Source organism: Sceloporus undulatus, chromosome 6 (genome assembly GCF_019175285.1).
Source record: "Sceloporus undulatus isolate JIND9_A2432 ecotype Alabama chromosome 6, SceUnd_v1.1, whole genome shotgun sequence".
Classification (NCBI taxonomy): Eukaryota; Metazoa; Chordata; class Lepidosauria; order Squamata; family Phrynosomatidae; genus Sceloporus; species Sceloporus undulatus.
The window spans coordinates 110,554,175-110,566,423 of NC_056527.1; the positions used below are offsets into that span (position 1 = coordinate 110,554,175).

Genomic DNA, 12,249 nt, shown 5'->3' on the forward strand with positions numbered 1-12,249 from the left:
TTTGCCTTGCGCCGTGCCTTCTCGCCGGCTGGCTGGTTCGCGCCGCCTTGGTCGTGTGTTCTTTGTCCCCTTGCTTTTGTGTCTTGCCTCTTCTTTTTGGTCCTCTGTCCTGTGTCCCCGTTTTTGTTTTGCGTGCGCGCGGGTCTCCTTATTTCGCTTTTTTTTTTTCTTCGTCGCCGCCTGTTGGGTCGTGCTGGCTTGGGCGTTGTCGGCTGGGCCTTGGTTGTGTTCTTCCCCCTTCTGTTGCGTTCCTTGGTTCGGGCCGCCCGGCGTGTGGGCGCCCCTGCGCGTGTGCTCTTTTGCTGTGCCTGTGTTGTTCTCTTGTTTTTTTTTTTCCCTTCTCCCGCGCTTCTCTGTTTCCCCCTCGTCCTTCTTTCTTTTCTTTCTCTCTTTTTTTTTCTTTTCTTTGCCCGCCTGCTTCCCCTCGCTTCTTGCGTCCTCGGTTGCTTCCCGCCCCCTGTCCCGTTTTCCGCTCCTGGTCTTGCCTCTCTTTCCGGTCGTCCTCCCTCTGCCTTTTTCGGTCTCTCGCTGCTCCGTGCCGGCGGTTTCCTTCTTTTTTGCTCTTGGCCTTTCCGGTTTCCTGTTTTTTTTTTTGCTTGCGGCCTCTGTGTCGCTTTCCGCCCGCCCCTCCCTGTCGTCTTTTCGTCCTGTCCCCCACTGTCTCTCTTTCTTGCTTTTTTGTTGTCCCCTCCCCGTGCCCGGTGTTTTGTCCTCCCTGCCGTTGCCTTTCTTGGGTTTTTTTGGGCTTTTGTAGGTGCTTTTGGGCCTTGGCGTTGCGGTGTCTGCTTGTTGGCTCTTTTTTTTGTGCTGGGCCTTTCTTCCTGGCGTCTCGTCGTGTCGTCCTTGGTTTCACGTCGACACACGCGCACTCTGCCCTGCACACCTGGTTTCCCTTGATCTCTGTTTGCCGCTGTCTTTGTACATCATGCAGACTCGCACTTGCACCATGATCCCCACTACTCCCGCCACTATGCGCACAGCCACACACACACACCATCCTCCCGCACCCCCCCCCCCCCCTCCTCTTTCCTTCCACACCCCCTCCCACCTTTATCGGTCGTGGTTCGTTCTCCTCTGTCAATCTTTCCTCCACTTACTCTTCTTCTGGCCCATTTTCTCTCGCTATCTAACAGCAACGCAACCACACCGTCCATTCTCTTACGGTACAGGGAACGTGTCGGCCTTCATCTATGTTTTCCCCCCCGGGGCCCCTGCAGCTCGCACCAATTCCTCCGCCCCTCTCGCCGCCCCCTCACGTTGCTTTCCCCCCTTTACTTATTTACGTCTACCTGCTCATTCCTCTAGACTTCGACCTCCTTATTTCCTCCCCTCACGCCTATCCTCGTTTCTTCCATGGCACAGATCACCTTTACCTCGCTCCTCTCGAGACTCTGCCTACTTACATCCTGGGATCGTCCCCCCTTGGTCCCCACCCCTTCCATACCACCACCCCGAGCCAACTCAGACAGGCGCAATCGATCTCCTCGCTCTGCTTGTTTTGCCACACTTTCTCATCATGCTTATTTACTACGACCCACACCACTATACCGAGTCCGCTGTCTTGTATTCTGGAGGGCCAGCGTGGTTCCCCCTGCCTCCGCAGTTGCGCTGGCCATAGGGGTTTATTCTATTTTGGCCCTTTCGTTCTCCCCTTTTCCCCCCACCCCGCGCCCCCCCCCGTCCCGCCCCGTCAATACGGAGGTTCGAATTCTGCCCCTCGACACACCGCAACCACACACACACGCACGCAGCACACTGGGCTAGTCCCTTTCGCAGCGCCTTGGAGGATAGCAGTGGGAACACCCTCTGCCGAACACGACAACACTTGAACATCCACACTGAACCATTGAAACGCGCTTCACTTTCCGGGTTGCCTACGTACTTCAAAAATCGTACATGTACGATCCCACCCAGGACAACCGAACAACTGCTCACCCGCCGCCGGCGCCCCTGGCACCACTATGCAGGCCACATCTTAACCTCACGTAACAACTGCACAAAGAGAAGAGTTACACCCACCCATGCAGTGGCACATCCCCACCCCGTGCGAAATCAATATATGCTGTACCGTCTGATCGGTTGCCACCACTGGGTCTGTGACTGCCCTATTTTTTCTTCGCTTCCAACCTGTGTCGAATTACCCCAACGTCTCACTAGCACTGGCCACCCGCTACTATTCTCTTACAACCAGGCAGTTATACACAGTGGAGCATATCTCCCAACCTCCATGGCCGCAGAACGGAATCTATCTTATCACGCAGCAAGCAGCTTAGTGATCCATCCTCAGCACTAACGCCCAGAGGAGCGATTCCCCTTCCCCCCGCGAGCCCAAACCGACAATACCTCTCTTCCTGGTGCTAGAGATATCGAAGAGAGCCGGGCTGAAACGGACGGGTGTATGCTGTCCTAACCATACCACTTGTATCACATCTTCCGTACTTTGTTTTCCCAACCTTGAATCTGAATCCTGAACTCTGGTGCGGGAGCACAACATGGTCTCGATCACGCAATAGGTGTGGAGTGTGAACCCACCCCCACCCCGACGCCGCGTGAGTTTGTTATGTTGATGTTGGTGTCCCCTTGGTGTGTGTACTGGGCCGTCACCTGTTTTATATGTTGGTCAAACTTTCGCACACTACCATTTATCGCTTGGGTCACGCAGCAGCACAAAACTCGCGGACAAGATAAGAGAAGAAGAGGAGAGATTAGGGATGTGTGCAGGAACAGTAGGACCGGTTGCAGGACTTACTTTTTCTGTCAGGGTCCTTTCTGGCAAGGACATCACAATGGTGTTGCCTACCCACGTGCCCTTAGGTGGGTAGGAGTGGGATGAAAAGAAACGGGAAAGAAGAGACAAGCTATCCGGTGGAAACCCAGAACACGGAGGTGGATGCGCCCCTGTCCGCGACCCCAGGGTCTTGCACTCCCCCCTCCTATCCTTCCCCTCCCCCTCCCCTTCCCCCCCATCCATGGTGGGATGGCTGACGGACTGAGGCCCCCCATCCAAGGGACTGACTCCCTGAAGCGATCCGACACACCTCCACTACGGTTCCAGCGCCCCACGTTACGCTGTGTGTTGTGTTTTTTGTATTGAGTAGAGAAACTACAAGCCACCCACTCACATCATCTCCGTGCTTCCGTGTGTAGACCAGAATTTCCACCCCCAATTCCCACGCCGCACACGACCTTTCTAGTGTTTGGTACTCGCGATGTGTGAAAACTAACAACAACACACAGCCACCAGCCGCCCGCACTCCCCCGTGTTTTTTTAATTTCTGAGAGTGTGAAGGGTATATTGAATCTATGTTGTCTTGGTGCTCCTTTCCCACACATCTTTCCTTTTCTGCTCAGAAGTCAAGATCACCCATCATGCACTGGATTCCAATGTCTGTGTGATTTTTACTACGCCTTCAAGCACAGATGGTATTCAACTGTTTTGCTTGTTGCTGAATGACACCAAAGTTTGGAATGATGATTATCTAACCTATTCCCCACTTGTGTTCTGTTGCTGTTGAGAATTCGCACCAAAGCAGCTTGGAGAATTACGAGCCATAATCTGGGTCTTTTTACAATGTCATATTATTAATAGGAGCCTTCAGGGAACATCTGCTTGAAGCAACACGGACGCAGAACTTGACAGCTCATCTTATGCCAATGCTTCTAATGTGGAGTCTTTGGCTCCAGACAAAGCTGCTGCTTGGTGGGGGTGGTTGTTTTTTCGTGGGTTGCCTGAAACAGGCAGGATGCAGGTATGAACGTGTGTCATATTGGGACTGAGACAAAGTATAGGCACTTTCAGAGGTTTCATTATCTTCATCTTTTTCTCTTGACTTGATATTTGAACAAAAGTTTGGGCTCCATGTGCAGCTGGCAACGCCACATCAAGCAAAATCTGTTCGTTCCAAAGGAGATTTTCTCATCGGGGAATTTGCTGTCCTTTTCCTTACCGAAATGCTATTAAAATGACTTAGGGAAGCACCGGAACATCCTACAATGCTCTGGTAAGCAAAAAGAAGAGGGCATCAAAGTTTGCTTTTGACTCAGTTTAGTATGATTTAAGCGCGTGTCTGGTTTAAATTGTTTTAGTTGTTGACACAGATGGATCCGTTGATCATAGGTGCGTCCCGTGGTAAACTCACTGCGTGTGCCACTTCCTTTCCTCTTTTCCTTCTTCCTTCCCCCCCTCCTCCTCTCCTTCCCTTCTTTTCCCCACATTCCTCCTTCACTCCTCACACTTTTCCACCTCCTTCTACAGCATTCCTTAGTCCTGTCTTTTACATTCCCTTACTATAAATGTATGTCATGCTGTTTGGTTCCGCTTCTGTGGACATAAACGGACTCGACCAAATTGACAATTATTACCTTCAAATTCAGTTCATCTCGTACCGTCTAACGCTTCTTACCTTGACCCCATACGTGAAGATTTGGTTAACTTGATATATTAAAGGACAGAAATACGTAAAAGAATCCACACGTTTGAAAAAAAACATCTTCTTTCCTACCAATTAAAAATCTGCAAATCTAACCATTTTAACTTTTTCCCGAACCTTCGGGCGTCTCTCCATTCAAACACGCACAACCACGGGCAACGACGGAACCCAACCCACACCTCCCACACCACTCATTTACCGCATTTAAAGTGACGCAGCCCCCAGATCGAATGCCCACCCCAGCCCATTTCTGCCAAAAACACAGATGTTGCCACCCGGACAGCAGTGGTTCTCCACCCCCCTTTCTCGCCCCCGCCCGTAGTATGGCCCCACTTGACAACACCCACCCCCCCGCTGCAACCCCACTAGTGCCACCCTGGCAACGGCTAACTCCCACTCTTTTACGATACTGCTAGTATTTCCCCAGCGTGACTCCAGTTCTGGGAACTGCTAAATGCACATTCCAAGTGGGCTATGCGGCTGTGTAAATTGGCCTCTTTCACCGCGTTTTTCCTTCCGCCACACCCCACCACTGCTTTTTCCCGGGGCCCCCCGCCCCTGACCGTCTTTTGTATGCCTTTTTTTTTTGTGTGTTGTACTGTGAATCTATTTTTTTTTTTTGTTTCTTTTTTGTGACACCGCACGCTCACCCCACCCCCCTCACCCACAGACTGTTCGTGACGTGCAGGCACCCTCTAGCGTTTATACGATTGGGCAATCGTTGACCCCACCTTGCCTGACTCTCTCAATCAAGCCCTTTGTAGCACAGTCCCCACTCTTTTCGGCCAGTCGCTACCTGCTGCATCGCAAGCCGGCATCGTGGCGTTAACCTCCTCAGCGCGGCCCACGAGCCCTTCCACACGGTAAATCACACCCACTGCCCCAGATAACGCGCCCACCTACCCTCCTTAGGTGTCCACCTGGACACCACCCGACACCTGCAATGAGTCCCACCCCACTTTCCCCCCTCCCCAGCGTCTGCTAGTGGGGACAAATCCAGGCAACCAAAGGCTACATAGTAAAAACCCTGCCCTTTCGCGCCCACGCGGAAGAACGTCGTTTGACTGATTGTTATGGTATTCTTCTGCCCGCACGCTTAATTTATTTCCGGTGCTCAAAGATGACTAAACAGAAATTGATTCTCACTAGATACCATCTACTCATTCTGAGGATGCCCACCCGGCGGCTGCACTACGCACTCTCCGCACGCGCCTCCCCCGTGCTCACACCAGGTTGCCTTGTACTGAGAAACTACGGTATCGACCCCATTGACCCATCCACCATGCCGTCCGGACACCCACAAACACAACCCACCACATTCCTCTTACACTAATCAATCTTTCCAAAATTAGTGCTCGCACTTCGAAATGTATCACACTCTCCCGCCCCCACAGGCCTAAATTGTGGACGCACACACCTTTTGATGCCCTTGCCCCACCACAGACGCGATACCCCCTCCCACCGAGCTACACCCTTGCCCCCCCACCTCACTGCACGACTTTACCTCTCCTCGCCCCCCCCTTGTTATTAATCTCAGGTACCCCCTGGTCTGTTAAGTAAAAAAGTAAACCCACCACCCTCCATACCCCTTGACTACTCAACTCCCTGCTCAAACTCGAACTTCTGAAGCAGGATATTGCACAAACGAACCCTAACCACAGATTCCTTGTACCCTCTCGCAGACTTTGTCCACTCTTCCCTTCCCGACATATTTCCATGAGATCACCACCTCAGACTTGACACAAGCCGCTGTTCCCTCGCCACCAAACCCCCACCCCCCTCACATCCTCGCACTAAACAGAACATCTTGCGGACGACTCGCCATTTAGTTCCCGGAAAGCCCGTTTGGAAAACAATCTGGCTTCCCTCTCAAACTGCCTCCAGGCCCCGACAGGACTGTTCCAATTACAAATGCACCTGGGCAAAGAATTCTCATAGCATCATCGGTGGCTTCACCTCTCCAAAGTCCTCACACACCGCCCCTCCCCCCCCCCGAACCAACCACCCTACCGTCCCACGCCCTGCCCCTCGGGCCTGACGAACCCCACCCAATAATTCGCTTCCGCCAACCCCCCACCCCGGCCACCCCGTTCGTAACAAACGAACCACCCCCACCGACCATTCGTAAACCCACGCAACAACCACTAGGCCTTAATGCCGGGAAAAAGCCGCGGCTCTGCCCCACAGGCCTCCATTTAAAACAGCGCCCGGAGCTCCTTCCTTTAACCCGTAACCCGCAAAAAACTTTCGTAAGACCCGAAACAATAATCCATATGGGGATTTATCAGTATCCTAAAAAATTCGTAACCTGGGTAGTGAGTAGCCCGAGGGGGTACCATGTATCTTAAATATCGATAGACTTTCCACGGTTGTATGGTCATACTACATGCCTTAGTACAGATTTTTTCTTCCATTGCCTCTACTGCTTATAGTCCTTCTCAAATTTGTACATTTTAAATGGTCTTCAGTACTGTGTGTCTACAGTTAACGTTAGGTGACTTTGCATTCATGTGAATTGTTTTAGTAAATGCTCCACATGGCTTTTCTTGCCTTGATTTCTGTTTGGATGGCATCTGAGTTCCATGTCTAGCAGAGTAAAGTAAGATGATCTCTGCATGCCTTCATGAAACCACGTCCTGTGAAATCAGTGCAATGATTCCATGCTGAAATAGACCTGCACCAATCTGACCAATTTACCCTGATTTTGGAGAAGAAGATTGGAGAACATATTTCTAACTGTGTAGGTGGATGATCGGAAGAATTCTGAGGTCAAAGAGGTATAACAGCCAGGATCCTAGAGAATTGCCTTAACTAACGCAAAGAGACCAGACAGACTATTTATTCGAACAAGCCTACCCTGACCGTAACCCCCCCCCGTGTCAGCATTGTATGCCGGCATGATAATTTTATTATTTTTTGAATTGCTTTTAATGTATTTTATATGCTATGCTGTTATTTGTATGGTTATTTACTGTTGTTCACGCCTGATTTTCAAAGGTCACTGCTATTATTAAATATAAAAAAATAAAAAGGTAACCACATATTCATGTGTGCATGCTTCTGCCACCACAAGGATGGGAGAAAATGCATTTTAATTCATTTGGGGAGGGGACCTTATACCATTTCATACCTTGCGAACTCCATACATTCTGAAAGAAAGCCATGCAGAATTCTAGATATTTCCAAGTTTTGGGGCAGCAGAACATTGTTCCAAAACTGCATACATTAGGTGAATGACTATGGAAAAGCATGTGTTATTTGGAATGTGCAAATATGTTTAGAGTGTGGATCAAGTGGCTTACTTTTTAAATGCTCCAAAATATTTCATTTGGAAAGTGTAGAGAAATAACAATAATTCTGTGAGTGAAAGTCTTGCAGTCATCCAGACAAAATAGGGAAAAGCTAAGGTGCAAACCTTCTTTCCCCCGTTGTCTAATAGATATATCCCTTCTATGAGATATGAGGGTTTCTGTGATTGTTTCAAGTCTATTTATATTTCCCATATTTACTGTAGGATAGATTCAAATTACACTGGCTTGCTTAGAAAATGGGATTTGCAGCAGAAAAATATGCTTAGTGCTGCTAAAAATGAAAATAAAATTCTTAGGTTGTTATAACACGACTGAAATTGGAAACGTGTAATCGCATGCAATCAGGGTATTCAGTTATTGGCGAAGGTATCAGCGCATTTTGGCATTCCACGCACTCCACACAATCCAGCATCCAAATCCACACTTAAGTAAATTCGGTGAACTTGGAATATCACATCTATTCCCAGGCTTTTTTGCATTCATGCAATGTCCTTTGGTGTGATATGCATGTCTGCTGTGGCCCTGGTATTCCTCTCATCAATTCCCATGATCCTCCATGTTTGTTTTGGCTTCTGGGGCTCCTAGTCTTTCTCAGCGCCGGGAGGAAAAGCAGTTGTTTTGAGGAAAGAGTGGCTCTCCATGAGGTGCCCTGCAACTCCTCATCTCCCAAAAATGTGGGATTGGGGATTGGCCCTATCCCTGGCCCTTGTGCCCCTCAGGACCTTTTGCCTCACCTCCCTGTTCCTTCCTCCAGTCCAGGGGGCTTCAAAAAGAGAGAAAACCCCCTTTTTATTCGCCCCAAGAGTTCTTCTTCCTCCATTCTCCTCCTTCGGGAGAATGTAGGGGCCTAGGGAATGGGTCTGCTTTCGCTCTGGGCTCACAACAACCAACTCCCAGATTCCAAGCCTGAGCCACAAAGCGTTAAACGGTGCTCACACTGGGTTATTCCTCCAGTGTGGATGGTAGCCTAGTTGGCACTCTGGTTCCTGCCCAGCCTCCCCTCCCCTTTCCCCCCTCCTCCTCTGACTCATGGTCGAGGAGGCAGCGCCATTGCCTTCAATGGGACTCCGAACAGACCAGAGAGGACCCCGGCCCCCACAACCTGGCTGAGCAGCAAAGCTCTCCCAAATGGGGGTCTCCTTCTCTCCCCCCGTTCCCCATAGCTGGAGACTTAAAGGCACAGGACAGTCTCTTCTCACCACACCATACACAACCATCTGGAACCCCCCACCCCACTTTTTGTGTTTCTTGGCAGGTTCATTCAGGTGAGGGTTTACCATTGCCATTTTCTGAGGAGGCTGGAGAGGTGTGACTTGCACCCGGTCATCCAGAGGGTTCCATCCCTGCCTTCTAGAGCCATAGTCCGATGCACAACCAAGCTTTGGACTGATTTTTGAGTTGGTGAATTGCCTAAATAACTTGAAATGAGGGGTTATATAATGCACAAATAAGTGCATTGCCTAATAAACTTGAAAAAGGGATAATGAATGAACAAATAAGATTAACAAGGCACAAACCGGGGAACTGGAGGCAGCCCTACTGGAAGTGTAAAAAGGTCACTATCTGATTCTGCCGTCACTGAGCATGTGCAGGGATTAATTCAAACTCTAGACTATGAAGGTACATACTCATGTGATAACTTCTTTTCTATTGCATACTTTGCTTTGGTGGTGGCGCTCTGTTCTTCTGTGACAACCATTGCATAATAACATCCATTTTCCAATTGGCCCTATTTTCTTCTTTTTTTCAAAATGGGAGAACATTCTCCCCATGTGTTAAAGTCCTTAGAAGAATACATGATCAAGAACATGTTCTTTTGTGAGTACATAAAGTTGCTCCTAGGTGCAGGCTTCAGTCTCATTTCAACAGTTATAATTTCTATTCACATTTTCCACCCTAATTTCAGCTTCCGAAAAGAGAGAACTGTTTGGCTGCCATCATATTAGTTAGTCACAACTAGAGTAGACCCATTCAATCTTATTGATGTTCAATCACCATGTAGAGAAAGCCAATGAATCAATGGGCCTCTTTTGTCAGGACTAACAACAGACTTTGGGCTTTGGTTTTAAAGCTAGCTCCAAAAGGCTCCAAAGGACTGTGAGGAAGGAACTGCAACACATGGCTATCAAGGAATAGAAGCAAAAGTATAATTATGTGAAGCCAACTGTAGCAACATCACTTTAAGTAATTTGTGCAACATTGTGGGCCCTCCACATGGCTGGGTTAGGAGCACAGGTCCCTGGGAAAGTGGAAAACCCACAAATAACAAAAAAAAAACATTTTTTTTACTGAGAGAAACCCCAATGTAGGAATCTCCAGGTCCTCCAGCATGACCTCTGGCTGTATTATTATTATTATATTATTTTATTTTTTATTTTTATTAACCTTTATGAGCGCTGTAACATGCAATCTTTTTGGTTAGACGGTTCCCTCAGGCTTACAATCTAAAAAGACATGAAAGAACGAGAAGAAGGGAGTGGTGGAGGGAAAGGGTAAGAGGTCCCGCAGTCCTCTCTACTCCTCAAGCCTGGACCACGGCAGATGGACTGGGGGAGGCTTAGGTTTCTTATGGTGGTTAATCATTTTCCAGGGAAAATAACTACTCTCAAGTAGGATAATGCATTATACAGTACAATAGAAATACAGGAAATGGTTTGATAACAGACAACAAAGAAAACCAAATAGGAAGCACAGTATGCAATGCCTGGAAGGCTTCTCTGAACAGGATGGTTTTCAACTCCATTTTGAAGCTGTTAAAGAAGTGATGGCTCTTGCTTGTGGGGGAGAAGGTTCCAGGTTTTGAGGGCAGCAGCAAGTGAAAAGGGGCGAATCCGGGATGGGAAGAAAAATCCTGGCTGAGACAGCAGACTTTGACTACCAAAACGCTTGACCATAGAGCCTCATTGGAGCAACTAGAGATTCCTAGAGAGAGAGCACAACTACTCAACAATCTGGAAAATCCGAACGGCAAAGTTGAGACTCGACTGTATTCTCAAAAGACAAACAAGATAATCAAATGTTAAATGTGTAAAAACATTCTCTTGCACCATGGTCAATGAGTGAACCTTGTGGGGAAAGGGAACAATGTGTTTGCAAGGGAATACTTACTTTTCATTAAGTAAAAAGTGTGTATTTTTCTACACTGCCAAGTGAGTGAGTCTTTGTAGCAGATTGCTCTCCTCAAATTCTGGCATCTGGACCAGCGTGCTGTTAAATAACTCTCTCTTCTATTTATGTCTCTGTTCCTGAAACTAAAAGGATCATGTTTCCCTAACTAAAGGAAGAATTGCATTGCCTTTTAATTTTTTTAAAATGTGTTTTCCTCCCCACTTCTAGCTGAGTTATGGGTCTTTTGACCCCATCTTCAGTGAGAAAATTCACTTTCCCTCTCTTTTCCGGATGGTGCCAGATGAAATATTTCAGTATTTTGGGATTACTCAGATGTTTCAGTATTTTGGATGGAATTGGATTGGTCTCCTCATTCCAGAGGATGAAAGTGGAGAGAGATTTCATCGAATCCTCAGTGCAAGTCTTGTCCAGAGGGATATTTGCATTGCATTGACACTATCCGTTCCCACAGTGACAAGTTTCTTATCAAACGCATTCCTTCAGAAAAGGCTAAATGCCATTGCCGCTGCTCTCCTCTCAAAGAACATTAATGTGATTTTGGTTTATGGGAACACTCAATCTATGGAGGGTTTACGGATAGTTCTAGAAAGCTATGAGTTTTTTCAGAAGCAACCTATGGAGAGAATTTGGATCACAACTGCTCAGTGGGATGTCACAACTGTTTTCTCAGGGAGAAGGTTCACAGAAAGATCCTTCAATGGCAGCTTGTCCTTTGCCCTCCACACCAATGTGGTGCCAGGATTTCAGGAGTTTCTGCAGAATCTAAATCCAATTCAATCCAAGATTTATCTCCTAAAGGAGTTTTGGTGCAGTGCCTTTATTTGTTCTCTCCCACTGTATAACCTGAATTTCCCAAATGAAAACAATTGCACTGGGAAAGAGAAAATTGGAAACCTTCCTGGATCTCTATTTGAAATGGGGATGACTGGTCAGAGCTACAGTGTTTACAATGCTGTCTATGCTGTAGCCCATGCTCTTCATGCTGCCAATTCATTGTTCACCAGATGGAAAGCAATGAATACTGGGAACAGTTGGAGACTTCTGAATATTCAGCCCTGGCAGGTATGTCCTGGGTAAAATGACTACTTAGTTCAATTTCTCATTACCTGTCAGCTAAGATCAGGCATTTAATCAGAGAGACAAGAAACATCCCTCACAATAACATTATTTATAATTCTATCATTTTAATTATTGTTGTTGGGATAGCCTTCAGTTCATTTTCAACATATGAAAACTCTAAGGCAAAAGTATCACAGGTTGTTTTTTTTTTTTACATGATTTGTACTTGGGATGGCGTTTCCTTTGCTTTGCTATGATGCTGAGAGATTGTGTCTTGCACAAGGTCGCCCACTGGTTTCCATGACTGAACTGGGATTCAA

General features: G+C 47.7%; 1 protein-coding gene across 1 annotated transcript in view; it reads left to right on the plus strand.

The window, feature by feature from the left end:
• Nucleotides 1-12,249, plus strand: part of LOC121933811 (vomeronasal type-2 receptor 26-like) — a 44,944-nt gene that overhangs the window by 25,051 nt on the left and 7,644 nt on the right. The window contains exon 4 of the mRNA XM_042473805.1: nucleotides 11,078-11,932. Coding sequence (XP_042329739.1) covers nucleotides 11,078-11,932 — 855 coding nt within the window. The remainder of the gene's footprint in view (nucleotides 1-11,077; nucleotides 11,933-12,249) is intronic.